Source organism: Larus michahellis, chromosome 8 (assembly GCF_964199755.1).
Source record: "Larus michahellis chromosome 8, bLarMic1.1, whole genome shotgun sequence".
Taxonomy (NCBI): domain Eukaryota; kingdom Metazoa; phylum Chordata; class Aves; order Charadriiformes; family Laridae; genus Larus; species Larus michahellis.
In genome coordinates, this window is record NC_133903.1 from 50877172 (window position 1) to 50904550 (window position 27379).

The window sequence follows — 27379 nt, forward strand, 5'->3', positions numbered from 1 at the left end:
TTCTGTTGTATAGACTCAGGATACTGTAATTAATAAAGGGTAGCAGGCAAATGCATCCTGGATCTCTGAATCACTAAGAAAAAGCAGCCAGCTATACTTTGTTTTTATTTTTGTTCTAGTAAAAACGCATTTCCCGCACTAACTTTTGAAACTTACACGTGGCACAGAGGGGGATCAGTTCCAGTTGATATGAGCCTGGAAGAAGAGAGGGAGGAAATAACTTAATTGCTTTAGACTTTAGTTCAGCTGGAGTCGAGAGGAAAGAATCAGTGTCCCGCTTTTGGAATTCAGCAAGAAGGTCGTGTTCTTGGTGAGAACTGATCCTCTGCAGATTTTGTGGAGGTACTGTACGGAGCGCTGTGGGGCATTCACAAAACAGGTGGCTTTATATTTAAAATAGTAACTCTGCTGTCAGTGACAAAAATCTTTGTTGCTTTCTTGGAATTCTTGTTGCACTTTGATCGTACTGTGTTTTGAACAGCACGTTCCTCCCTTTTTTACCAAGAGGGGAGAAATAAGAAACGGGAGGCTTCTGGGGTAAACATAACCTGGGCTGGAGCGAGAGAGTGTGTGTGTGTGTGTGTGGTGGAGGGTTGTTTTGATGTTTAGTGCTGTAATATGGGGCTTAGAAGATAAAAAAGAGATTAGGTGCAGGGGGTGTTATATCAAATTTGGGGACTTTGCCTCTAAGACGTTAGTTTCAGCCTATCTACCCCTGGTCACTGAAGATCAGTTGATGGGTTGAAAACCAGGGGGAGTTAAAGGGGAGGGAGATGAAATGCAGGAAAAACTGCTGATCTGCTTGTTCCTGGCTAATTTGAACCAGACCCCCAGGGAATGGGAGGACATGCCCACCTGGAATTCAGATTTTCAGTTGAATGCAGCTAAAGTTAAAGATTTGGTAACAGATAGTGCAGCTCCGATATCCTGCAATGAAATGCTAAAGCACACACTGTCTCTGCTTCTCTTCTGTCAATTCCAGCATGCTTTCTTTTGGCATCTCTCATGGATCTTGCAAACTGTGTTGACAAAAAGCAATGGGAGATTGTTTTTTGCCCTAAGTCTTTATATTCAGACTATAGCTGCTTCCTCTTTCCTACTCACATTTTCCCATATGGTGACTTTGGAAAATTCCTCTCCGATTTTGTTGGGAAGTGCAGGAAACTCTCGTTGGTAGAGGGTTGCCTGTTACTCTCTCTCTAATTCTGCTGCTCACATCTGGAAAGGATCTGGCTTGGAAAGGGGAGACTCACTCTGAGCTCAGCGCATGTAACTGACATGGCATGAGCCGAGGGAGCCTGTGGGGGCAAGAGAAATGTTCTTCTCCATTCATCTGATTTCTGACAGCAAAGGTGAGTTTTTCAGCACTTTATTTTTGTCTAAATGCTGGGTTGTCAGACAACATCCAGCAGCCTGCCTTTCAGCTGCAGCTTTTAGAAAGGATATTAAATGTAAGTAACAAACTCGGTTAACCTGTTGATACTGAAGGAGAGGATGTTTTTCCATCTGTGTGTGTGTGTCCTGTGAGAATGTGCGTGGAGAATAACAGATACAGAGAAGAGATATTATGAATATGATTCTGTTGTTTATTGAGGTAACTGTAATCACTGAGAAGTATACAGTAACTCCTGAAACTTCAGCTTACTTCTTGAGACCGTGCCTTTTGCAGCGCTCTGCCTCTGGTGCTGTGTGGCAGCAAAGTGCAGAAATCAGTGGAGGTTTTCCCCAGGCTCAGAAAGATGCAACCACAGAACCCCCTGAGCTGCTTTCAGTGTAACTTCAGTCTTTGGGTGGAAGGACCTGGTCCAAAGCCCACTGGCAGCGAGGGAAGAGGACTCTTTCTAGTGGGTTTTGAGCTACTCCTTTAATAAGGTTTCTTAGTAAGGCTTTGGATCAGGCCCATGGGAATAAGTTTAAATGGAGTGAGTTACTTCAGACTTTCTTTGAACTAAAAGAAAATCAAAATCATGCCTGGTTTTACTGCCTGCGCTCCAGATGTAAGCAGATGTTTCTGTATCCAAAGTGTCTCCCTGTGGCACCAGAGCAGCATTCACTTCAAAGGCATTGTAACAGAAGCATGCATATTGATGACAACAGGGTGAGATTGCTTCAGAAATTTTAGTGTGCAATAGGTACAACATTTCATGTTAATTTTTAAACATCTTTTCAGCTATTTATGTGGAAAAGTCAGCTCATTGCAAATCTATAGAGCCGAATATCAACCATGATGTAACTATGTGCTATGGGAACAGTGTTGCTATTGTTACAGCAGGGCTGATTGTGACCTGCATGTAAGAAGTTGTTTGTTTTTTGTTTGGTTTCTTTTTTAAGTCTTTATAAGGGTGAGCTGATATAGAGGAAAAATATGTTTTTAGAGATCTGATATCTCATAGTTTCTGAGATTACTTTCTGAGATTATTTTCTCTAAGATTTCTGAAATATTTTCTGAGATTAGGTCACCAAATACTAAGGATTTTACTAATCCGCTGTTGGCATATTCATATGGCCAATTTTGATCTCACTATTAATATCTAGCTGCCATATAAGGAACACCAGCTGATCTCTGGAATGTTTTATAACAGAGATTAATCTCATTATATTCAGCTTTCACAGATATGGAAGCTGTGGAATAGTGGAGCAGGGGGAAGAGGGATCAAGCAAACAATGTTAAATGCTTAAAATCACCCAGCATGTTAGTAGCAAGGACCAGGACCAAAGCAAAACCATCTGCGTCTTGGGATGCTCTGTCCTGTAGTCCCACCTTCTCCCATTTCTTCAAGGATAAATCAGCGTTTAAAGAGATTTTTAAAGATTTTTATAACCATGACTGAGAGCAGGATCTCATGCTTCCCAAGCACCCAAAGTCTGTGAGAGCCCTAGAGAGAGTTTCAGCTGGTGCAAAGCAGCAAAGCCCCGTGCATGTAAACAGAGATGTGCCAGTTCTGATGGCTGCCAGTCTGGCTCTGGGAGGTTCTTCTTTCCGATGCAAAGAAGGAACCTGGGCTGGCAGAGGTGAACAGAGTACTTATTTTGTATTAAGGTCATGAATGCATTGTGCTTTTTCACCTTAAATACCAGCCTAAATAAGAATTTCTCATTGCTGTTGAATGCTTCGGCGAAGAATAGCCAAAAGGATAAAAGACAAGCCCTTACTGCAAATCATTATGTGTGAAACCTGAGAAGGGCAAGAAATGAGACGAGGGGGCTGGATTAGGGCCAGCTGGACGGTCCAGGAGACCTCAACTTCTGTTTCAATTATTTTAACCTGCTGCCAGAAAGATAAAAGCTGAACGTTAGCCAGGCCTCTAAGGTTCAGATCAGCACTGCCCAAAATCAATAGGAAGCCCATTTTGTTTTCAGTAGCCATGAGATTTTGTTATTGTTCGATGGAGGTGAAGCAGCCCCTCGAGAGGCATCCTGACAGCGTGAGTCACTTGTTTCCAGCATACCTTGTTTACATTAACCAGAGGGGTTTCTTCCCTATGCAAAACCGCGAGGAACAGTACGACCAACAGTTCCATAGAAATAACATTGCATAACCTCCTCTATAAATCTCCGGGATCATCTGGTGTTTTCTCAGTAGGGAAGAAAAAAAAAGGCAATAAATAACTTGAGGGAGTCAGGGAGGGTGTGTGGGATGCTGCCAGGCCGCCGGGGACCCGCTGGCCGGTCAAGCTCGAGGGGCAGCGCTGGGGCCGGTGGCATCCCGGTCCCCGAACCCCTTGAGATGATGTGAGAGCACCCAGGGGAGGCGGGAGGTGGGGGGGTCTCGGCCGCCCCCCGCCGGGCCTGACCCCTGGCCGTGCTCTCGCCTTGCAGGGGCGATGCCGGCCGGCGGCCGGGCGCTGCTGGCGCTGGGGCTCCTGACGCTGGGCTGCGCCGCCGCCGCCCGCCCGCCGTCCGCCGCCGACAACGACTTCCCCGAGGGCGGCCCCGAGCGGCGGCGGCCGCCCGTCCCGGCCCCCGCCTGCCCCCGCGACTGCGGCTGCAGCCAGGAGGGCGTCGTGGACTGCGGCGGCATCGACCTGAAGGAGTTCCCGCTCCTGCTGCCGGAGCTGACCAACCACCTCTCCCTGCAGGTAAGGGAGCCCGGCCCCGCCCCGCCCCGGCCGCCTGAGGGGTCTCCCCGGGCCGCGCAGGCCCCAGTCCCCGCCTTGGCCTGGGCCCGGCTCCGTCCCGCATCTCGGAGGCGCAGCAGGCCCAGCACTCGCCCTCCGCCAACGCGCCCGGTCATCGGCGTCGGTGCTCTTCCCTACACACCCAGGGAGGAGGAAAGATAAGAAATCTTTCTCCTTAGTCTCTCCCCAGCTCCAAGGGAAGAATTTTTGTCCAAAGTAATAATCACCCTTTCTGGTGAAGGCCTTTCATTTTGCGGTGTCTTCGAAGAGCGTGGGCTAAATTGCGTTATTAACGAGAAGCTTTCTCACAGCACTACCTGTTAGCTGAAGTGTTGTAAACATGGTGTCCCAGTCCAGACAGGGACCCAGCCAGTGTCCCCCAGAGCCCCGTCTCCCCCACGCCCTCTCCCTGCAGCAGGTGGGCTCAGCGAGGAGCAGGGGTGACAGGGCTGGAGCCACCCGTCACACTGAGCGCCATCACCTGTGACATCCAGACTTGCTGGGCTGTCTGCTGCTGGGACACTCTTGGGTCATTTTACCCAGGAAACTCCTATCGTGCCTGCAGGAGACGTCACATCTTGTCAGGACAAGGGCAGGTAATGAAATGAGCTTCAGGCCTCAGGTGGAAGCAGCAGTCCATGTGACACTGTCGGCAGGTTTCCGTGCTCTGCTGTCAGCTAATCTATCCCTCTGACCGGCATTTGGGCAGCCATCCTTTCCCTGCCTGTGCTCGGTCTCCTGAGGACGTGGGCAGGACCAGAGCATGGCAGCCCCATGTCCGTTCCTCCTCTGAGCAGTGGCTCCAGGCTTCTCCATAAGGCTTCTTTGGCCCTTAACCAGCTGCTTTTTGCTTATTGCTCCCATTTGCCAGTTCTCTTCGATGGATAAATTGCAGGTTTTTTTCAGAGCTTTCCGTCCAAGTGCAGCACAGTTAGAAAAACTGTAATATAAGCTGGCACCTTCCTCGGCAGATCTGTCCCAGGCGTGTGCTAGCCATGGCTCCTGCCTCTACTGCCAACAGCAAAGAAGCTTTTTGGAGCAGCAGCTGTCACTTTCTGTGTATTGACCTGGCTTCCAGCCCAGTGGGTCCTCGACTGGTCCCCTAGATGCTAAAACACTAGAATCACTCATTAATGGTCTAAATGTTAGTCAGCATGTTAATGAGAATCTGACGGCAGTCACCCCTGACAGTAAAACCAGAGAAAGTGAGCCGGGTTTGACTCTCCCTGCCCACAGTGAGTGGTTTTTAAAACAACATGTAAATAAGAGAAGTAATAAACTTGGAAATCCACACTGCCAGCCTTGTCACAAATGCTTTGCTGCATCTACGAGGTTCGGCTGCGGCAGATGGATTATGGGCCTTGCCAGGCATAGTCACACTCCTTGTGTGCTACCAGTGCATAAGCTGGATATTTCTGGAGATGAGCACAAGCTACAGAACTTGGTTCAGGCCTTCAAATGCTGCTGGGTTTGGATGTCTCGATTTTGAGATCTGAGCTTGGCTTATTATGGAGAGAAGTCTGTTGACAATGATTTGACATGGTGAGTGAATTTCCAAATTTTATTGGAGTTCACAGTCTGGGCTTATTTGGATCCTTCTTGGATTACTTTGCTGATGATTAATACTCTCCATTTTCTTAGAATAACCAGATAGAAGAAATCTTCCCAGAAGAGCTCGCTCGTCTTTACAGACTGGAAACTCTCAATTTGCAAAACAACAGGCTAACTTCAAAAGGTAAGCCGGCAGAGCCGTGAATTGGACAGAGCCTGTGCCTTCACGACCCCAGCTTGTCCAGTTGCACCAGTGACAGCTGATAAGGAAGGCCAGGAGGAGTGATGGACTGACTAGATTGGAGTGGTTAGCTATAAACCGCGCTCCTTTGGCCATCAGACAGATCATGGAGGCACTTTATCATCCGAAACATAATACTCAGTGTGTAAGAATGCAGCCTTATGGAACCAGTGGAGGAGACCTGGCAGCAGCACTGCATGCTGCGGCGTGAGATCTTATTCAGGAAACTCCCTCTGGTCCCACAGGCACATCAATGCAATGCACTTGAGAACCAGAAATGTCTACATGCTGAATGGTTTCCTTTCGACTGCCCTTGTTTCATAATCCATTTGTTTAGTTCAGTCTAGTCAGTCAGTGCAGTTTAGTCCAGTTCGGCCCTTGTAAAATTGAATATAAATAATAATGTATTAAAAATAAAGCAACTTCTGCCCTTTTTCTAAAACTGTTTTGATTTTTGTAGTCAGGTTTTGCTTGCTAAGTCACATGCTTATTAGAGAAATTTGACAAGGGGTTAGTAAGGAAAGCAAAAGAAACAGAGGAGTTGGAGTAAATCGTAAGAGAGGAGGATATGCAATACAAAAAATGTAATTGTTGTTGTTTGTCACCCAGTTGCTCTGAATGCTGTTGCTCTCCTTATTCCAATGATACAGAACAACCTTTACTGAGAACGTGGGCACACTACGCATGGCACCCAAACCATATCACTCATGTAGCAGAAAGAAGGCTGTGCTTAATAGATTCAGACTTTGACATTATTACCTTTGGGGCTTGATGTTTCTTTCACAAGCTTCAGCGCAGCCCTGATTTCCAATATGTTTTGACATGGGAAATAGCTTCACCTTTGACTTACGGTTACCTAAGTGCCAGGTGAAAATGTTATTTGTGGCCTTTCCATTGTGACAGCAATTGTGCTTGTGTGATCAGCCGGACATGGAGTGATTCAGATGAAAAGTAATAATTATTGGGGGAGGGTAAACTCTGAGTTGGATCAGCTCTCTGAGCTGGTTACTGCATGGCTATCATCTGCATTGCGGCAGAGCAGAACAAGAGAAGGGTTATGACATGCAGATAGTGGTGTTATTTTGGCAACATCATGGTCATAGATCAGATTGATCTGAGCATTAAACAACCTGAGATTACATCCTTCCAAGAAGAAAGATTGGCAGATTATGAGCAAATGACAAAAGAAACTTCTCAGATAGCATGATTGCTGCAAGCACTGATAATAGCCCTACAGCGAGTCTGCACAGTTCCGTACCTGACCCCTGCCAGTGGGGCTGGCCACAAGCCTTGCATGCTTAGGACTTTTAATGGTCTTCCATTGCTCTTAACAGTATGTGTTTTGCATATTTTTTTTTTTATTTAAAAAAAACTCCAAAAGACAACAGTAAGTCTGAGTCAGACTGTTCCAGTGGCACTGAAAAATATTTAAATCTCACATTAAAGATATCTGAAAGAGAAAGCTACCCTCTGGTATTTTCACTCAGAGAGGCAATAAAGTGCCAATGTGACTGATTAGTTATTCCTGTTTTTAAGGGTTGCCAGAGGAAGCATTTGAGCATCTGGAGAACCTGAATTACCTGTACCTGGCAAACAATAAGGTAAGAGGCTCACTAGGCATTCAGAGTTCTTTTCTAATTGGGTTCTGAAAGTTAAATGAGCAAGTCTTCAATTCTTTTAAAATACATATCCTACATAAGTAAAATTGCGCTGAAGTGATATTCTAATGCAGGTTCATCTAAGGTCAAGACAATCAGTATGCTAAAAAATTAGAGGCTACACAGGCTGGTATATTTTAAACACTTATTTATTTGTGCAACTGGTGAAAGGTGTCCCTTGTGTGTGTAGGGAGGTACAGAGACCCCCTGCATTTATAAATTACCGTAGTCTTCAGTAGGCTTTGGATCAGCTGCATGCAGATTTGGTAGCTGCCTGCATGCCAATATGCTGTGGGGTGATGAGATGTGAAATGCTGCATATCTCATCACATGAAGCTGGTTGAAAAATCTGTGAACAAACGCGTCCTAATACCTGTATTTGAGCCATCAAAATCTGTAAAAAGCTATCCAGTTTCCCCTGACTCCTGTTCTTATTATGTTTGATGTGGGGGGATACCCACACACAGTGAAACTGCGCAAGTATGAATTTATTCTTTTGGCTGCAGTGGTAGGAGCTGAATTTCTTTTTTAATGGAGAAGATCCTAGGTGCTTTCCTATTAATGACCCAAGTTGGATGTCATGACAGGAGCACGTGTTTCCTGCCAAGGCTAGGAAACGAACTTCTCCCATACCCATACATCTGGGTGATTTCCATTATGGCTTTCTTTATCCCCAGTATCATCCACAAATGTTTTCTACAGAAGAAACTGGGATGCCACAGAAAAATATAAGTTAAAACATCAGGCAGAGCTCCATTAGTCTGCAAAAACAGCGCCCTTTCATCCATCTATCCCTCCTCCTCTCTCTGTCTATATATATATTTATACACATGTCTGTACATATATTTTAGTATCCTCCTAAAATCCGTGACCTTCTGATGTTTTGTTTATATACATGTGGCCACATTCAGGTTTCATTCAGGCCAAGACATATCCAGAATCACTCCATAGATTTGCGTATGGAGTGATTAAGAATAGAACCCATTCCTTAGTACAGTAACACTGTGTTCTTTTCTCCCTTTCAAGCACCATTTCCATATAACAATCTTGGCAGTTAATAACTCCATAAAAAGGAACAAGCCAGACTGTGACTAATATTCCAGAACTTTGCACTCCAATTTTCCCTGTGTGACAAAACAAAGTGTTTGGTTTTTCTGGCTTTACTGCAGAGAGAAAAAGATCCCAAAAGAAAATGCAAACATCAGCGAATGTCAGAACTAGTTACAGTGAGAAGTTGTGGACCCACAGAAATAACACATTTCTTTATAAATCACAAGCCAGGACAAACCAGATTGGCTTCAAACTGCATCCACTCTCCAGCAGGAAACATTGCAGATCAAGTAACTGTGGTGTCTGGAGGAGAGCAGGGATTTGCTGGTAGTTTGCTGCTTGTTTTATGGATTATCTTAATGCTGCTTTATCTACAATTGTGATCCCATCAGATGTAGCTAAATTATCTTTCGTTAAACTAGCATAGTTGGTCAGAAAGAAGAAATACAATAGGCTAAAAGCCTTCTGTGGCTTATGAGTAGCAAGTACTTCAAGTAAGGAATGGACGCTGTCGTTTTTAATTTTTCACCCCACTCCCATAATTTGTATCTGTCACGTAGTATGCTCAGTAAGCCTTGTTAATAACAGACATCTCTTCCGCCAAACTGTAGACCAGTTCCCGAGCTGTCATTATTGTTTAGTATAAGCTGGTGATTTTGGTGTTAGGTCTTAACGTTTCCCAGTATCCCCAAAGTGATATGGGATTCACCTCGATCCAGTGCTTCTGTTTACATCAAAGCTTATTATAAGCAAGAAAACTTGTTCCAAACCTGGTAACAACTTCTGTATAATCCTTCTGAGTTCATTGGTTAACTCATTAGTTAGCAGAGAAACACTATCGTATCGAAAGAAAGATCCAGCAGTAAAGCTGCAAGAAAATCGCAGCTGGAGCAATGCAGATTGCCACTTACTAGGTGATATACTAGACAGAGCTACTCAGTCAACTTTATTTTTGCTAACAGTTAACAACAATCCAGCGTTAATCCTTCAAGCAGGCAACCAGTGGAGATCAATCAGTCTCATGACTAAGTGCTGAAATGCCAAAGCAAAGTCCTGAGCAAGTGAAAACTCTTTTTGGATGAAACTTTCTCTTTCCTCTTTCTTGTGGTTCTGATGGCTCTCATTCCACATATCTGAGCCATGCCCTTTGTTTTGTATAAAAGTTGGGACCTAATAGACTGTGTTTCAGGAGAAAAGCTTTAATGTGCCACCGTGTATGAAAGTGATTAAATCTGTTTCCTGTGTCTGAATTCTCAACTTTATGTTATGGTAGAGATATATTTCTTTCTGAGGCACTGACAGACCTACCTAGTCTGAGACGGGTGCCTTTATCCACTACCCTGGAATCATATCTCCCAGGTCAGGAGGTGAGAGATTGCTGGTAAAGCTAATAGCAGTAACTGTGGCAACTGCAGTAATATGTTAACTGGCCATTTCCACTGCTTACGTACTGTCTGGAAGTACTGATAGGAATGTGATTTGTGGGGAAGATCTTTCTTGTGCTTGTGACCATTAAACATTTAAGACAGCTTAAGGATGGAGGTTTTGGCACAGGTGAAAATGAAAAACAGTAAATAATGTACTTTGATCCTTTAAAAAATGGGACCATATTGTGAGTCAGTAAATTGCAAGTTCATGGATATAGTCCATCAATGTACACTTGACAAACAAGTAGAGAGACATCTAGGCACCCTTTAGGTAAACACATAGTTTAAGGCTTGGGTTAGTAAGTTCTCCAATAAAGTGTCTTTTCTCTCTCACATTATTCATCTTTTAAATATTTATGGGTTTACATTATTATTAACTAATTGCAGTTTTATTGTAATAAAAAATTGAAAAATATGTTTTCTCATCATGTGAGTCTTGCTGTGCCTAGCTGGCTGTAAGGACTAGGTCCTCTTTCACACAACAGTGCTGTGAGGAAGAAGCTTTACAGAGTCAAAGAATTTCAAGGCAAGTGTCTTCCATTGGCCAGAGTTTCCCATCCTGATCTCAAAGCTTTAGGTGACAAAGACTTCAGGATCTCCCTAGAAAAGATGTTCTCTCCAGAGCCTTTCAAAGCGTACGTAAAATATTTTAAGAGTGGTCTCATTAGTACTGTAATTAACGTCTGTAACCACAGTGATCGCACCTGCCTACTGCAATTCAGTAAGTAGTCTTCTGCTTACGTACTCAAGGGTCATATCTACTACAGCACTGGGTTAAGAATTTGATTCCCAAGGGCTTAATCTTGATGCATAGATCTTCTGGGTTTATGCTTTCCAGAAAGCCATCCTCCAGCCTGTATTGTAACCTGTATTCTTGATTTCTAGGTGAATAACTTGGCTATTAGTAGCCACTCAGTGAACCTAGCTATTGTATTATCTGGATGCTCTGTAAAACTGAGCTTTTTCAATCGTTAGTTTTCACTCCATGATTTCTGTTCCAATGCAGACGTTCCTAGCGTTCATTTTTCAAATCATTGATAAAAATAGCAATAGACCAAGAGCAAACACAGCAAGTCCTATACCTCTAGTCAACTATAAAGTTTTGGAGACAGGACTTTTCTGTATTTTGTTTCTGCTACATCAGTTGTTCAATGAACAAAAGTATCACTGTACAGTGGATCTTTGCTTTGAAGTCCCATTTGATATTGCACCATTTGGTTCAGAAGCATCCCTGTCCTTTGGGAACCTGAATCCTCTGTTGAAAAGATCATCATAAATGGATGCAATATTGGAACAGACATATGAAGTCACACTTCGGTCCTCCTCCCCAGTATACTTTCTGTATACTTCCTGTGAGGTGGGTCGGATTTTTTTTGGCACAGCAGACCGAGGAATTAGGAACAATAATAAGCAACGTGTTTGCTCTCTGAATAACAATTTCTTGATTTCTTCCATCAAAAAGAGACAGGACTCTTCCAACCAAAACAAACATTCACATATCTTGGAGCAAAAGTCTGTCTCCTTCCTGGAGAGATTAGTGAGCAAGGACAATTTGTTTTCATTCGTGCAATCTGCATTCAGTGTCATTTATTTTTGCCTGTTGGAGAAAATAAATTTGCAAGTGTTTTGTTGCTGGTCTAATACTTGGTTAAAAAATAAGTTGCATTTAATTGGAATTCCCTTGTATATTTCTTTTACAGCTAACAGTGGCTCCGAAGTTCCTACCAAATACCTTGATCAGTGCAGATTTTGCAGCCAATTATCTCACTAAGATATATGGGCTCACATTTGGACAGAAGCCAAACTTGAGGTAAGGGATTGGGAAGTAAAACAATAATAGTGTTCTGCCACTGCTTGGAGGCCATTGGTGAGAGATAAGAAACTATCTGACTAAACCATGTTATTGCCTACTTATGTTTTTTGGAAAGAAGCGGACTATTTGTCATTCTCAGCATGAAAGATCAAATAATCTCTCAGACAAACACATTCCAAGGGCTTTTACTAGCTGCCAGACACTTTTGCATATATAAAAATTAAATTGTCTCCATTTTATTTGTGTATCAGTTATGAGTCGAAAGGAACAGCCTTGGTTTCTCAGAATGGAGATTAACTGTTTATAAATTCCTACTTTTAGTCCATTCATTAAAAAAAAAATAGAATCAGATTGAGAGTACAGTACTCGGTGCAGCTGAATATAACTCAACTATATTAAAACGAAGCACTTTAGCACCTTCAGTAGTGGTTCGTACCCTTAGATCGTGTTTTAAAGGTCTCTCTGCTAGTTTCAGGTGGTGATTTTCTCAGCTGGGTCCAGTGCAGCACATTGGCTCATCTCAAATTCAGATGCACGCAGACCGCCTCCTGTGAGATACGGTCTTTTCCAAAGGCACTTGGGGTAATCTAGATGGACACTGCAGCATCTAAATCCTGCAAAGACATCTCAAACTCTGTTTTGTAGCCATTTATGCATCCAAGTTTGGAAGCAGTTAATAATAGCTGACCCAGTTGAGCTCCTAGAGCCCAGTCTTGTGATGAACTGAAGAACTCTCAGTTCCCACTGAATTCCTTGAGAGCTGAAGTTACTCTGCACTTACTAGGCCTTCAGTCTCATAGGCTCTTGGTAGCTGAAAAGCTGAGTCAGTCACTGATTGCTGTCAATATCTCATCATGAAAGAAGCTAGATTTACACATCTGTTCTTCCTTAATCTGAGTTGCAGAAGCTGCTGTGTTTTGATTTTATATTAACATTTTTCAACTCTTCTGAAGTGATTTTCACACTCTCCTATACCAACACTAATTTTAATCAGAATTGTAACTCATTGATTTCTGAGATTGCTGATATAAAATCCCAACACAGTTGTTTCGGTTGGTTTATTTGCCCCCAGCAGAGTTCATGGTCTCAGACTGATTATTTGGAAAGCAAGGTTTTCAGAAAGGCAAATATTTGCGAGTTAAAAGTACAGCTGACCCTGCAGGGTGAACAATATTTTCAGTGTGGCTCTGAACTCCCTGGAGTGTGTGATCACATGATTGTGTTTCCATACTGAGCCGTTCCTTCCTTCCAGAAAGATGTTGCCAAGTTCTCTGCAACTGGTAGTGTATCAAAGAACAAGTTAAAAAAGTGTACCGTGCACTGTGCTCTTTTGCAGTTTTAACCTGCTGCATCTCGGCGTACACACAGGAAAGGAAGGGGTAATCGAAGTCAGTAAACGCCTATAATTTCTTTTGTTAAAAAGAAGTCAGATGAATTAATTTAGCAGTTAAACCAATGAAAAGCAGGAATAACTTCATAGGGGTAAATTGTTTTATACAGAATTAAAACCTGTGTCAGAAAGAATTAATCCATTTTAAAAAATCTGTTTGGAGAAACTCTTCTGTGAATATTAAATGTTAAATTTAAGAAGGGCAAAGGTAAAATAAGAAACCCTCTTTTCTCTCGATCCCTAAGGGTCATTAAAACCCCAGATTCTTCCAGGTTGAGTAAATCTGGTCTGTCTTTCTGTCAGTACTCTATGCCTTTCTGAGTTCTAGGAGTAGGAGAGAAACTGTTCCCTGGGGTATTTCCAGCCTTCATGGAAGCAGAAAGAATGGAGGGGTAAGAGACGGCCCTTTCTTAAGAGATTTACAGGTTGATTTTTGCAAGCCCAAGAAGCCGAGATTTGATTCCAAATAGAAGTTAAAATTGGGGGCATATCTGTTAATCAGATATGAGTTCTAACCTTCTTGAGTGAGGCCACCACACCGGCATTCTTTGTTTCAAAGCACTGCACAATCCCAGACTTGCACTCAGTTTCTTATTAAGAAGTTAAGGCCACTTGTGAAATCTGTATTTATGTGCAGGTTTGGACTTTGAATAGGCCTAAACTTCAGAGAATATTTGGACCAACCATTTGGTTTAGCATCTATATCCCTTGCTAAATTAAAGGGCATGTTTTAGAAATAAATCTAATTATCTCAAGGAAAGAAGAAAAGATTGGAATACAGCTTTTAAACAGCTTTCTCTTTGTAAATGAAAAAAACCCCAGATCCCACTACCTGTTTAACTTCATCTTTTTTCTCCTTCCGACAGATCTGTGTATCTTCATAACAACAAACTTTCAGATGCTGGGTTACCTGATAATATGTTCAATGGCTCTGATAACGTGGAGATACTCATCATGTCCAGCAATTTCTTGAAGTATGTTCCAAAGAATCTTCCTCCAGCACTATATAAATTACACTTAAAGGTAATGACAACAAGATTTTGTATTCCTTTACGATTGTGACAAAGTCCTGTGTTTGTATGGGATTCAGACCACACAGCCAAGCCATTTCAGTGCACTTGGAAACATTCCCAGGCCCTTTTTAAGTCTTGTCTGTTATATCCTCAACAGTAGCTGTCTCCCATGTCCTGACTTTTTTCTTCAGAAGTAACAGTGTGTTTTTTGCAAAACAGCAAAATGTTCACGGGATAAAAATGCTTTTCTGTGTTGTCAGGGGAATGTATTGCAAATACCTGTGTGGTAGCACTGTTGGTCTCTTCCCTGCGCATAATGGTATTAATACATGTTAGTACAAGAAGGTAGATCATTCTCCATGGCCATCCAGTGACTTGCCTCCCAGTTAAGTTTGCCATTGATGCTGTGTTTCCTGACAGCTGCTTATCCACCATGTACTGGCTTTGCTCACTAACTCATTTCACATAGACTACTGTTTCCTAGCATCAGTGATTTTTGTTTGCTACTGAGCTGGCAATTCAGGAAACACAGAGCAAGTTTGGATCAGTGATTCTTTACTGCTACAACTTCTCCAGCAATAATGCAATAGCAGAAGTTGTGGTATTAACTAGTCTCCAGCATTTTTAATTTTGTGTCATCTGATTTTGATAAAAACACTTCATCATGTCTGTACTGGAGATCTCAGCCTTGTTAATGATGGAAGAGCTGCAGTGGTGGGGAATCCTCGTTCCGCTTGTTCCTTGTGTTGACAGCTCCTTGGACGTGTGTAAACTGGAGGCTGTTATCAGCCCCTGGACTCAGGCAGTTCTGTGTTGCCTCCCAGCTTTCTTTTCCCTTGAAGGTTTCACCACCAATTCCCATTAAAGTCTTCTAGAAAACAGACTTCTCCAGCTTGAAGAAAAGTAAAGGCAAACAGTCCGATCCTTTAAATTGCTGGAATTTCTCTGCAAAGTGTGAAGTTACTAGTCCCCTGCATTTTATTGCCATTTATAGGTAGTCATTATCTCCCAAAGGGATCTCAGACTTCGAGGACTACACTTTGAACTTGTATCCTTCCCTGCTGTCCCCAGTTGTGTTAAGGGCAAAGGAGCTGAAGAGAGAAACGAGCATTTTGTTTTCAAGTGCACTGCCTGTCAGTAATAACATTTACCTTGATATTTTGTGAAAAAAACAGGACAATGAGAAATGAGACAGCCGATAGTGAACCAAAAGTGTCCAAAAGGTTTACTTTAGACGTGACAGATCTTTTTGTGTCTTTCACTATTCACTGAGACATTCAGACTAAGTGAATGGTGAGTGGTATCCACTTTATATTGGTTAGCACATAAATCTAGTCCAGTCTGTCCATCATGTTATTGCGTATGTGTGGATTGTGGGAATTTCAACAAATTCAGTGTCAGTGTTTCATATATCCTTCTATAATTCCTAGTGGTTTATATATTTTCTATATAAATATAATTCCTACAGTTCCTGTATGGAATTTCTAGGTGGAATTTAATTTTATATTTTGTTTGTGTCTGCCTGCTGGCTACTCCAAAGCCATACTAAGGCAATAGGAGTAATTATTTTGTAATCTGCATTGCAGGAACTGTACCTTTTGGATTGCCATTAATGCTGGAAGGATGGCTCGTTGCCAGCTTCCAATCTAATTCTTCTTTATGGTGAAATCTGTCTTACAAAATTGAGAAATTTTGAGCAAACTCCAGAGGTAGTTACCTAGATTACATTATACATTTGCACATGGGCGGAAGGACTAAGAATACAAAATGAAACTGTCCGGCGCAGGGGCAAATTCTAACTCCTTACACCAAAGATTCCATAGGAAATCAATAAAAACAGGTTGCAATATTTCAGTCTAGTATTTGTATTTATTTCTTAAGCAGAATTATAATGCCCACTGAAATATCGTATGGCTAGCCCTTTTGAAGTTTAAGTGCCTGGTGTTAGTTGAGCAGAACCTGAATGCCCTGTGTTGTTCCGTGACAAATAATGTGTTTTGTGCTTCTGGTCACTCTAGAACAACAAGCTAGAGAAGATTCCCAAAGGAGCCTTCAGTGAACTTACAGGTCTGCGGGAGCTGTATTTACAGAATAACTACTTGACTAATGAAGGAATGGATAACGAAACTTTCTGGTGAGACTGAGATCTGCACTTTGCACCTCTATTTGTGTCTGTCTATCTCTTCTGGTACAGTAGTATATCTACTAAAACCAGTACATCTTCAAAAGTACATTTATTAAAAGCTGCATGATATTACGCATTTCTCTATAGTCTATAGGAAAATACTTAGATTCAGATGCCGCCATTCAAAATCGAAGGTCTGGGTGAGTGGTTTGAATACACACTGCAGAATACCTTTATACAAAACACACAACACTGAACATCAGGCTGCACCACTCCCTGATTGCCCCAGACCCAGTCATACCAGGTACTAAGTGCCTTCTGTGAAAAGGCCATCTAGAATGATGTTGAAGCTGATCTTTTTTCTTCCAAACCAGTCAAAATTGAGGCTACTTGGGACTTTACAGTTTCAAGGGCAATTCACTGGAAGTTAAGGCCAGACCTTCATCTTCACAAAAGCCACTTCTGTGTTTCTGTGAAGGTGACTTGAAAACAGCCACAGACACACAGTGATGAATACAGCTCATACAGCTGTACCCCAGTGCAGATGGATTGCTGGAATAAGAGGGGATGCAATGGTGCTGCTCAATAGCCAGATGGCTGCAAAGGCTTTGCTACAAACTGGTACAACAGAAATAGCCTTTGGCTGTCCTAAATTTAGCCTGGGACTTGGCTCTTCAAAAAATTAACATTTGTGACTCTGCTTGCACTCTCAGAGTGCTGCCCTTCTTCTACCTCAAAATCCAGATCACATAATCTGTCCTGCCCATAACTTAATTGTGGAAACTTTTCTGATTTCCAAACATGAAAATGTATTGAACTGTGCTTTCCCTTTCCGTATCCCACTCCCAGAAACCTCCCTTAGTAATTTCCCATAGCTGTGTTGTGTCCACCTCCAGGTGATGTTGGACATATCGTTTCTGTTAAGATTTTGATGAACAGAGTACAGTGGCTGTAGCTAAGGCACCAGTCACAGTCGGCAGAGGGGGTGGATATTGCTCCTTGCTCTCGTGATACTCTCTGTAGAGCACAGCACAGTGCTATTGAGATGTACCTAAGCTGGGGAACTGTTATAACTTGCAGCAATGAAGTGCTTTATGCAGAGAGTACATTTGCTCATTCAGAGCATCCTTGGATAGCTGTGAATAGCAGTGTAGTAACCAGTAAGTAATGTCTGTAATGCATTAGTTCCTGTATTTCCTGAAAACTTTCTAGTCATCTGCAGTGGGTTATGGAGTGCCATGCAGATTAAAAGTCTCATTTGAACTGAGAAACTGATTTGAAATACAAGGGAATAGAGGACTCCTCAGTCCTGGCATATAATACCATTGATCCACATCCAGTTGGTATAAGTGTCTGGTCTGAGGATTTATTTTAGTTTCAACTGAGTCTGTGGAATCCAGATTCAGTAGCTTACACAAAGCAGCTCTAGCCCTGACTCACTTCCATAATGCTGGAGGGTCAGGAGAAGTTCACTACCTTAGCCTAGGACACTGAATTAGCATTTCTGCTTTTCATAAGAGTAATACTTCATCATCTAAAAAGCAGGCCCGCTTTTCAGTTTCAATATACATTTTCAGAGAGACAAAAATTACTCATGCTCAGGCTATGTTTCTGTGAAACAGCTAAATTCTGTGTTCTGACGGTGCTCCCATGGCATCTTTCTCGTGCTCTTTGTTCACTGAAATTGCTCATGTGTTGCTACCTGTGGTGTCAAATGAGAGAACAGTAGACTGCAGGACTGATCTCAGGTCTCAGCCCAGTGTCAGTTTGGATGTCTGTGGACTCTAGCACGTTCTCTTGCTAGTGTGGCTGGGGAGCAATGGCAGCGCCTAGTCCTAATCGCTGATGGCAGTATGGGAGCCCCTTTTTTTACTGTCCACATCAGTCATATCATGAGACAAAAAAGGGCAGTAACAGGAGCTGTGCCGGGGAGAAAGACTCTGAAGCAAAGATTGTAAAAATCATAGGGGAAATTGGTTATTGTTTCACCTTGCAGAATCTAAATAGAGAGTGTTTTCTTTCCTAAGGAAATTGTCTAGTCTTGAATATCTGGATTTGTCCAGCAATAACCTCTCACAAATCCCAAGTGGTTTACCTCGAAACATCGTCCTCCTCCACCTGGAGAAGAATGCAATTAAGGTGATTGGCAGAGATGTCTTGACCCAAATTAAGAACCTGGAGTACCTACTGCTCCACAATAACAAACTAAAAGCCCGAGGTATTCACCCATTAGCCTTCCATGGCTTAAAGAAGCTGCACACTGTCCACCTGTACAACAACATGCTGGAAAGGATTCCCAGTGGGCTGCCCCGGCGAGTGAAAACACTTATGATCCTTCATAACCAGATCTCTGAGATTAACAGGAATGACTTTGCTACCACTTACTTCCTTGAAGAGCTGAACCTGAGCTACAATAAGCTCAAAAGTCCCCAGATCCATCGGGAGGCCTTCCGTAAACTGAGGCAACTAAAGTCCTTGGATCTTTCTGGAAACAATCTCCACACGGTGCCCTTTGGCTTTCCAAAGAACTTGCAGATTCTGAAGCTGAAGGAGAACGAGATAAGCAGCATCCCAAAAGGGACTTTGTCTGGGATGACAAAGCTGCGGGAACTGTATTTGAGCAACAATAAACTGAAAGTAAATTCCATTTATTCAAGAGCGTGGAGAGAACTCAGCAGTCTCCAGGTAGAAACATCCCCTTCTCTAATTGTTTTGGTAATGCTGATGTCCTCGTCTGTCTGCCTAAGCCAATTTGTGTAGCTCCAGTACTAGCCGTGCTTGGCCCTCATGTTTTGGGCTTGCATTGTAGGCGATACACCTTCTGTTTCTAGAGTAGAAATTTTGTGCTGTTGTGCTGGAGGTGGGTACCTCCCACTAATGACCAGGGTGGTGGTCCACCACATACTGCTAGTTCTGGGAAACCTAAAGACATCCTTGTTTCTGAACCCTAACAGTGTCTTACATTTTCAGATAAACATTAGTGAATGTTGTCATTAAAACTGAAATTATGCCTTTCAAATAGCTTGTCTCCCAAAAGATTTAAAATCAGCTCTGAGGAGAGACAGCAGGAGGAAGGAATGCATAAACAAAAACACTCTTAATTCTCAAAGCTCCCACATCAGCTTATAGTCAGACGGGCCAAGCTGTAGGATTTAGCAGCTCAGCTGGCTAAGGCACCTGGAAGCAGCTAGGAGGTCTGGATTCAATCAGCAGTCCTCTCATTTGCTTAATTGTTGGAGAAAGTTAAACAGAAACCAGAAGGCAGGCAGGAACAATCACATTTGTGCTGTGCAAAATGAGCTTTCAGAATTGTTACACTGGCTGAAGGATTTGTCTGCATTTCCTTTTAAGCAACAGCCTGTTTCCTGCAGTAGAAGGTATTACCTATGTCATATGGCAGCCATCTATGGTGCATATGGTTAGGTCACTGTACAGGCAAAGTTTGTACATCTCAGAGCAGATCAGGGATAAGGAACGTGGAGCATATGTCACTCTGGCCGCCAGTGTGTTTTCAGACAATTCAAATGCTTACTTATGTGAACACTTCTTTTTCTGGTGTTTCTGGGAATAAACAATAGCATGTCTTTCAGTTAATGTAAATCAGCAATGCAGCAACAGTATCTATAGAGCTGTTGGTTTGCATCAGCTGCAAATTATTATTACATTTTGCATTTGTTTGATATGTGTATGTGTGTGTGTCTGCGCACGCATGCGTGCAAGTGTTTCTAAGATGAAAAGCAGTCTCGAAGGAAGATGCTGTTGAGAATTACAGATGCTGGAATTGTTTCACTGCAGTAGCTTAATGAAATGTAAGCACTGTCACCTTGGTTGTTTGTTTTTCGAACAAAAATGGGTCACGAGACTCATTAGGCAGCTTTAGTTGTTGGTTGGAATGACAAGTTTTCCTTCTCAAAAGGTTTGATTCATAGCTACTTCGCATTACTTTTATTCTAGTGTCACTCCCTTGTAGTCAGCATCAAGCCAGAGTAACGTGTTGCTGAATCAACCATTGGCCCTTCAGTTGTACTTACTCCATAGTAAGCCCTGTTCATATTAAACAAGATTAAGATAATAGCGCATACTTGAAATTCTGTTAGATTAACAGTGCATTTTTGGCTGTTGCTTTTTTTCTGGAACAGTTACTATTTGATATTTCCATGATAGTATATATGAATCTTTTTTATCATTAAGGCTTAACTGTGCAATTTGTTTATGACTTGGTTCACTGGAGTGGATTTGACAAATAACCATCACATAAGATCCTGATGGTGCATGTATTTAGCATTCGCTTCAGTCCACACTGTTTCCATGGAAATCACCGAAGACTGTCTGCAATTGCAAAGCTAGACATTTACATAATTGTTTGCCAGACTGGGATTATGCGGAGAATAAAAACACTAAAAACATGACAATCGTTTGCAGAAGTGTAGCTCTGAATAATGTGTAACTCGTATGTCAGCTTGGTGCTATGAAAATGCTACAACACAGGATAACAAAACACGTATTTTGATCCATTTCCTTGCTTAAAATTCATCTGAGAAATGATCATGTCCTTTAGTCCTGACATCTTCATACCTTGGTCCATGTTAGAATATTTCCATGTGTTTTCAGATGTAACTCTAAATAATATAACCTTAGCTAGTGAAGTGTTTGCAGTAGCAGCTTCCAAGGAATTCCTATGCATGTCTGAAACCCAGTCTGGTTTTAATTCACTTTAAGCAGGCACGGGCTAGAGCCTGGGGACTTCTCAGTGTTGGGACTCCTAAACAAAACAGCATGATGTCTCATGTGAAATCGTAATGCTAAATGGCAGTGTAAGAGAGCAGAATTCTCATTGCCACACTTAAGGGTAGATTAAATTAGTTTATGCTACACTAAATATCACTTCAGTTTTCTGCCATGAGCTCAAGCTGAGCCTTTCTGCATGGCTGACAATTTACAGTTTCCACCGTACACACAGTGTTTGTCATTTTCCTGACCTCACCAGCAGGGAGAGGTTCTGAAACAGACTCGCCAATGTACCATATAAAAAATAAAGCCCATTTCCAGATGATTTTCAAATACAACAAATCCTGGATAAGCTTTGGATAAACATCTCACTTCTGCACTGTTACTATACAAGTTTTTTTATAAGTGCATACATATATATATATATGGGTTTTTTATAGACTTATATGTATGTGTGTGTATAGATATATATATATATATATATAAAACAATGAATAAACTTCCAGAGGGAGGGAGAGGGGTGTATACAGCCATCCTTTGGAAGCTTATTTGTTGTCAAGTCTCTTTTTGCACTGCTGCTAATATTTAAATACATTATTTTTTTTAACCCCTTCTTGTCTCTTCTTGCAGTCACTGGACATGGCTGGCAACCAGCTGACTTCTATCCCACTAGGCCTGCCGGAATCTCTAGAATATCTATATCTTCAGAACAACAAGATCACAACGATTTCAGAGAATGCTTTCGAATCCACACCCAAAATAAAGGGGATTTACCTCAGGTAGGATCAAGTTTCCACTTCAACACACAAGATTTTTTCTTCTTTATCCACTTTATAATTGTTTACTTTTTGGAAAATATTTAAATTCCTAACTTCATAAATAAGCAACTTAGTTTCATCATACATTACTATAAAACACTGTTCACCTGCTCAGAAAAGACACGGATACACATAATAGGCACTTTCTGTTTGGAGATTTTGTCCGTTCTGTGCTTATTAGAATGGCTTAGGCATGTTACAAATTTTGGGAAATTAACATTTAACCATTATGTCGTATTCCAATACTCAGCTGTGAACTAAAAGTTTACAGTTCACATGCAGGACTACAGCTTCACCTGTGTCTGTTAGCCCCGGACTTTGACAAAATCCTCCTCTAATGAGGTGTGTGTGACTAATCTTGAAGTCCGTCCCTTGATAGTTTTGTCAGAAACAAGTGACAAGTTACAACTGTGCCAATTATGTAACTAAGTTTAGAAAGCTTTTCTTTTTTTTTTTTCCTACTCTCAGTTGGATGAAGACCTTGTTTTTATAGGTGGCAGATAACTGACCTTTTTTACATGTAATGTAAAGACACAGTAATATAACCAATTTAAGCAGAGTTTTATGCCACAAGAAGTGCAGCCAGAATCTGGCCAAGTAATATATTAAATTTTAATCTGATGGAACATTATTGAAAATATTGCTTAGAAGTAATTTATGAAACCCTGTGGAATATGTGATTAAGCTGACCTATGCATGTGTTCAAAAAGCCTAGGCTGCACAAGTCTAAATATGGCCTTATTTTGTCTGTATGCAACGAAACTGTTCTCTAGTTCTGAATCATACTTTTTGGGATGAATGATTCCATACCAAGCAAATAAAATTGCGAAGTCTGGTGTAAATTAGAGCAGTCTGTCTATTCAGCTGCTCACATTTATGAGATTTTAGTGAATGCTTGGATGCAAACCAGAAACCACATACCACATTCTATATTTCTATATAAAGAGAAAAAAGGAATTTGCAAAACTGTTTTGCTAACATATTTAGGAGGCAACTCCACCCAAGCTAAGTTGTATTTCTTAATGGGAGGCTATTAATCACTGCAGTGCTGTGAAACAATAATATACATCTGGAATATTAGAATATGATTTTAAACATATTTGAGAGTAACAGACCAAGCAGTATATGTGAGAAGTTCTTAAATTGCCGATTAGTTGATTTATATTCTCGGAAACCCAAATAACAGATGAAAAATTATTGCAGGTTACTTGGTTTCTAAAGGGATACTTTGTGTTTTGAGTTTTGTGGGAGAAGAATTAAACTATCAAGGGATAACACAGAATTGCATGAAAAAGCAAGTTACACTTTGAAATGTGGGCTATGGAGCAGAAGCCTTTCCGCTCTGGGAAAGAGAAAGCAGAATACCAAGAGAAAGAATTTGTGGGGGAGGAATTCCAATACTGTGTTTTTTTTCCTTGCAGAATACAGTTGTAGAAGGGGGAAGAGGGGCTTGGGTGGAGGAAAGTAGGAGTCTTTTGAAAGCTTGGCAAATGAACTTGAAATTGGTGGGAGATACTTAATGTTTCCCAGTATTTTCCTGCAAGGTTCTTTGTGATGATACACAGTGCTGTGAGCAAACTTTGTTCAGTCACTGCATTTGCCTGCTTGCTAATCAGTACCTGCTTTCCCTTCCTTTTTCCATCCAGAGGAGTCAGTACTCCTGGAGGGCTGTTGTGGGTCAGTGTAAAGTTAGAGTAACTTGGGTCAGTGTAAGTTACAGTAACTCTACAGAATGCTTTCCTCCTAGTCTCATTTCTGTGTTGGATATAAAAATGGGTTTATTTTAACAGGAAGGCCTTTTTGTTTTGTTTAAAGGTTTAATAAGATTGCAGTTGGAGCACTGAAGGAAAGTATCTTCCAAAACCTAAAGCACTTACAGGTACTGGATATTGAAGGGAACCTGGAATTCAGCAACAGTTCAAAGAATAAGGATGACTCAGAAGAGGAAATGGAAGATGAGGAAGAGGAAGAAGAACTGAGATAAAATGTGAACTTACACAAGCACATCATGTGGGAGGTAACAACTGTAGTTTAGTTAAATTAAAGACCCAGTTCTCGGACTCTTGTCTGAGATAATAATTGCAACGTACAAGTATGATTGAAACATAACAAGTGGGTGTCTGAGCCCTAGACTCAAAGACTTTCACTAAAACATGACTGGGAATTGCAGAATCAAAAAGGGTTGAAAACACATTATTTTGTAAAATGAAACAGTCAGTATATATCTGTGTTTTATTAGAGGCAGTGGACTGTCCACAGGGGCTTCTGCTTACAGCCACAGAGATACAGTAGGTAAATATGAAGGTCATTATTTACTAGTTCTGATAGCAAATAATGAAAAGGTATTTCATTATATTTTTAAGCAGCTATTTCAAAAAGAAAACAAAGAACAAACTGTGAAGCTTACTGATGCAGAGGACCATGTGAGCTGAAAATGGATTAGAAAAATTAGACAAACTAAAGGAAGATAGACCCATCAGTGTCTGTTAAACATGGCATTGAGATTATGACCTCTGTCTCAAGCAGTAGTCCTCAAATCACTGACCACTTGGAGTGGGAAGATAATACTATACTCAGCATATTTCTTATGGAAAAAATATCTAGTTCAGGTCACTTTTTGAGACAGTATTGTAGGAATGGATTGATGAATGGTCCAGGATAGCCAGTTCTCACAACAGCCTGTGCTTTTGCTACTGGTACGTCTTGGTGAGGGTTCATTGCTCACTTCACCCAGATTCACTGAAAGGCCTCTGCCCAGTTACAAGTTGTGATTGCTGCTGACTTTGACCCCAGACTGGTAATCTTGAAATTAAGATCTCAGTATTTCATAAACAATCTGGCCAGCCACTCCATCTCTCTAGTTGAACCTCTTTTCAATAATTGCAAAAGAAAAGATGAAGGGAGAGTGATGTTTGAAGAATATGCAATTTTCCATAAGAATAGGTATCTGCTTTATGCATCTCAAACATTTTATGTTCAAAGATGATGAGGTTCAAGTCACTACTGTCTACTTTTGGAGATCTAAACTCTAAGACTTGAAAAAAAATGTTTACTTTTGTCCCTAATCAACGTATTGTCATGGAGAACAACATGAGGAAGAGCTAGGAATAGTGCTAATATGATGGGGCTTGAAAAGGCCAGAAGCTACTTGGAAATTTAAACATTAGACCTCCCTGCTGGTGTGAGAGAAGAAATATTTTAAATCTACAGCCTTAGAATGCATATAACTTCTGAATCAACGCATCTCTGGTTCGGTTTGGGACAGCAGGTATTAAGTTCAGCATATTCTGAATTCTGTATTCCATTATGTAATTGGTTTTGTTTTTCTGATGTTTTGCAGGAAAGCATATGGAAAATTACATATATGTCTATGTGTATATATCTATATAGATATACAGAGAACACTTAGCAAAACGTGCAATGAATTACGCAGAAACTGTCATGGCACTGGGCCAGGCTCATGGAAGACAGTGTGTTACAGTGCCTTATTCAGGGAGAGACCCTGAATGCCTTTCCAAAGCTTCCAGATCATCTTATACAAGACCCAGGATCATAAGGGATTGCTCTGGAACTCACAAAAGCTGGCTTTTGTTTCTTCTGTTTCTATTCCTTCACTCTTTCCATCTGTAATAACAATATGGGACTGTTTTGAACACATGCCTTCAAATGCTGTTTTTGTCACTGCATTTTAAGTGAACCATGTATATGCTTTTCCTCCACCCCAAAGAAGCTGTTGTTTATCAGGTGAGATGGATATTTGCAGTACTTTCATGCGTGGAGCAGTATATGAGGCGTTTTGGCTATCAAGCAGCAGTAATAATTCTGGATGCAACTATTCCTCTGTTATAACAATGTGTATATTTGGATGAGAAAAACAAAGTAAGGCTGGATCCCATAATATTTTATCTTTACTGCCAAAGCCTGCAGTATATGCCTGTTTTAGAAAGGTTTTAAGATAAAACTATTGCTCTTGTGAATATATATAAAAATCTGTATGTCTGCCTTCCAGAGCTTTGGGAAAGTTTCTGTCTTGCTGTTTGCCCATGTGGCAGTTTTGTGAATGTCTCCGAAGGTATGTCCAGAAGATTGCGTAACAGTATGCAGTTTAATATATGTGGTAGAATTTTTCATATATTGTATATCATTCACATTAAGAGTCAGAATTGAGACTAATGAAGCAAAAGAGATAAGTGAGTGCGGCGTGTCTTAGGAGAAAACTGTTAAGCATCAAGAGAAATTTCTTTGTTTAGTTCAAGTGTGGAGACAGTGTCTGCTGTCATACTTTCTTAAGGCCTCACCTGGTTTATGGTGTTGAGCATTTTCAGCTCCTGTTGGAATCGTGGAAAATATGGAAACGAAGAAAAAGACGACCTGCAGAGAGTTGCTTACTTGATTATAATGTCCTTCATCTGAGGTAGCTAATCTGCTTGAGGAAATGGTCTTTTCTTTTGAGGATTTCTGATTGAACACATGTTGTTTTGCATGCTGCATTCCAGGATTTACTTGGAAACACAGTTGGCTTAATTTTTCACCAGCTGTTTTTCGTGCTGGAGAAGATCTAGTTCCACACTCTCCCTTTGGGTTCCCATAGCACATGACAGTACTTTCAAGCTGATATTTCCTACCTTAGACAATTCAACACCATCATGAATCGTAGAAGGCAAGATTGCTTCCTGAAAAAAGTCAAATCTTGGCCCCCAAAAAATTGCAAAACCCCACGTTTTTGAATATCAGCTACACAGCTGAGCAATAAAATAGCCTTCCAGCTGACCTTTGGGATAGATTTCTATGTAAAATGTTTTCAGAACATAGCTCAAATCAATTAGCCATCTCCAGCAAACTCCAGTGGAAGTTTTGCTAGTTTATTAGCAAAACCAATTTATTATACTCTCAAACACTAAAAATATGCAGATTTGTGTAGTTTCGTGGAGAACTGTTGAATTATCTTTAAACTTCAATCCCTTACGCTATGATTCTGTGTGAAGTTGGGGGCCCCAGACTCCCTTTGAATCCCTTGAGAGTCTGAGAATGCAGAGGTGAAGGTACATTTTAGCACCTTGTAGGATCAGGCCCAAAATTTCAGGATGATACATGCACTGTTAAACTTCTTAAATGAAGTGTCAGCCTTTGCCAAAGGAGACCCACCTACAGTCAAAGGGGAATATCCCGTAGACCAGTAGAGTTAGGAAACCCTTTTCCAAGTTTATTTCAAAATAATTGTACACTAAATCTGTCCTTTAAAAGGGACAATGTTTCCCAGCAGGAAAAAAAAACAAAAAAAAGACACCCCTTCCCCCCAGTAAAAGCCTCAACTGCCTCCTCCCCTGAGAGAAATGTCTTTTGATTGTCATGTAAGAGATTGATGAGGTAGAATCACAGGCTTGGTTCCTCGCTTATCTGGTATCATCAACACCTGTGACATTGGACATAAAACTGTCAAACCAAAA

General features: G+C 41.3%; 1 protein-coding gene across 4 annotated transcripts; it reads left to right on the plus strand.

Moving 5' to 3' along the window:
* Positions 1 to 27379, plus strand: PODN (podocan). Of its 4 annotated transcripts, none has more exons than XM_074596680.1 (11): positions 1 to 342; positions 3820 to 4079; positions 5760 to 5853; positions 7447 to 7511; positions 11746 to 11855; positions 14115 to 14271; positions 16280 to 16395; positions 18414 to 19071; positions 21745 to 21893; positions 23748 to 23949; positions 25273 to 27379. In XM_074596680.1, the coding sequence occupies exons 2-10, from the start codon at positions 3825 to 3827 to the stop codon at positions 23914 to 23916; spliced, it is 1773 nt and encodes a 590-aa protein (XP_074452781.1). In that variant the 5' UTR covers positions 1 to 342; positions 3820 to 3824; the 3' UTR covers positions 23917 to 23949; positions 25273 to 27379. The 4 variants fall into 4 exon arrangements, with proteins under 4 accessions (XP_074452781.1, XP_074452783.1, XP_074452784.1 ...); XM_074596682.1 differs by having other exon boundaries at positions 180 to 310; XM_074596683.1 differs by having other exon boundaries at positions 195 to 379.